This window comes from Nannospalax galili, unplaced genomic scaffold (genome assembly GCF_000622305.1).
Source record: "Nannospalax galili isolate Female #2095 unplaced genomic scaffold, S.galili_v1.0 C49353145, whole genome shotgun sequence".
Classification (NCBI taxonomy): domain Eukaryota; kingdom Metazoa; phylum Chordata; class Mammalia; order Rodentia; family Spalacidae; genus Nannospalax; species Nannospalax galili.
The window spans coordinates 1-1,883 of NW_008479162.1; the positions used below are offsets into that span (position 1 = coordinate 1).

At 42.4% G+C, this 1,883-nt stretch overlaps 1 protein-coding gene across 1 annotated transcript; it reads left to right on the forward strand.

Moving 5' to 3' along the window:
* Positions 1-7: 7 nt before the first annotated feature.
* LOC108490420 (protein FAM186A-like) lies at positions 8-1,768 on the forward strand (the record flags this gene model as incomplete). Its single annotated transcript, XM_029560358.1, is given in 3 exon segments — positions 8-452; positions 668-864; positions 867-1,768. Coding segments are annotated over 3 exon segments (1,544 nt in total), but the record flags the coding sequence as incomplete, so codon positions are not given.
* Between the last annotated feature and the right edge of the window lie 115 nt (positions 1,769-1,883).

Consider the following 1,883-nt stretch of genomic DNA (forward strand, 5'->3'; position numbering starts at 1 on the left):
TATATATACAGAGGAAGAAAAAGAAAAAGATACATCCCTGAAGATGACCCAAGAGCTCAGTGAAGAGAACGAAATGCTTCAGCAGAGACTTGAAGATGCTGAAGATAGATGTGACCAGCTTATTCAACTCAAAAATTTTCTAGGACACCGAATATTGCCCCCAATTGCATCCTTGAAAATGTTACCTGGACTTGCTTCACAGACATCCACAAGCAAAGATGAAGACATACAGGACAGAATAGACAGTATTCTAAATAAAGAATTTGAAAATGTTATTGATGATTCTCAAAGGAAAGGGACCAAAGACACTGCACTAAGGTGGGAATCATCTGTGACACACGCAGCCCAAGCTGAAGTGGCTGAACATACGGCTAGAGATAGCACAGAGTTGAAGTCAGAGGAGACTGCCCAGAAAGGCCCACAGCCACCGGGGACCTCTGATTCAACTCAGGGTAAAGATGAAAACAAAGGCTTGGAGATCAGGTCTAGTCAATTACCTGCTCTAGAAAAGAAGAAAAAAGAAGGAAAATTCTTGTCAGAAGTCAAACCAAGGAGCCAAGATCCCAAGAGTGGAGCAGGTCCCGTGTGGGATCGACTCAAGAAGTCCAAACCTGAACACACACTTGGAAAAGCCCAGTTTCCTCAGAGGTTAAAATGGAATCCATAGCTAAGTCAGTAGCTAAAGAGAGCAAACGTGAAGCAAGCACCATAGCAGAGCCCATCAAGATGACCCAATCTGAGATCACCTCTGAGCCATACAAAACAGAAATGAAAGGAAAAAAACACATACCAGGAACTGCTACAAGCAAAGCAGGAAAACCTGAAGAGAAAGAGCTATTACTCCGTACCAAACCACCTGATAAGTCACAGTTAAGAGCCTTACACAGATTTCAGAAAGTTCTGATGACAAAAGTCAACAAAGCAACCTAGAAGCATTTCAAAGAGCCATATTGGCTTTCATAAAAGAGAAAACTAACAACATAGGAAAGACTTTTGATCCAAAGAGTGTGCTGAAGGAGGAGGAATCATTAAAAAGAGAAGAAGTTGAAAAATTAAACACCATAAGGGAAAAAATGGAGGAATATTTCCAAAGAGTGGCTGATACTGTGACTAAAATCTTGAGGATGTACAAAGATATAAGAAACGAAGGACAAAGTAGAGAGAAAGCTATGAAGCAACAAAAGGTAACCGTATTTACACAATTGCACTTTGAGAAGTCACTGATGAGAACAAAATCTGAGATTGCCTCCTTTCTCTTAAATGAGATCACAGACCCACTAATGAGGAGTTTAATACAAGCACTCTTAGATGAAATAGAGAGTGAAAAAGAAATTGCCACAGCCTTAAAAGTAGGGAAGAGGCAAGAGGACCATTTGCAGGAAGGCCAAGACAGAATGTCTGGCTATGAGAAAAGAACGCTGTGTCAGACCAAGGAAGAAAAGCAAGAACAACAGATGCACAAACCGTGGCAAGAGGAGGAGAAGGCATGGAGCAAACAGGAAAAACAGAGACTTCAAAAGCAATGGGAAAGAGAAAGAGAAGATCAGGAGGAGCCCAGGCAGCAGGTGGACGGGCTACGGATGGGGCAGGCTCAAGACCTGAAGATGAGAGAAGAGATTAACAAGGAGAAGCAGACGCTAATAGGAGAGATAGAGGAGGCTGACAAGCTGGCGTGGAGCAAAGCAAAGCATCCAGTGCAGACTGAAATAAAACCTGAAGAAGATCTATCAAGAATGTTCACCCAAACTGCAATGATATTAGCTCCCAGGTGGATGGAAAAATTGAAACCCCAGAGAAGTCAAGGACAATTGACCCAACTGGAGCCTAATGCACTGGAGAATCTGTCATATGAAAAGCATTCCCAAACAGCCATTCCTCCCTAC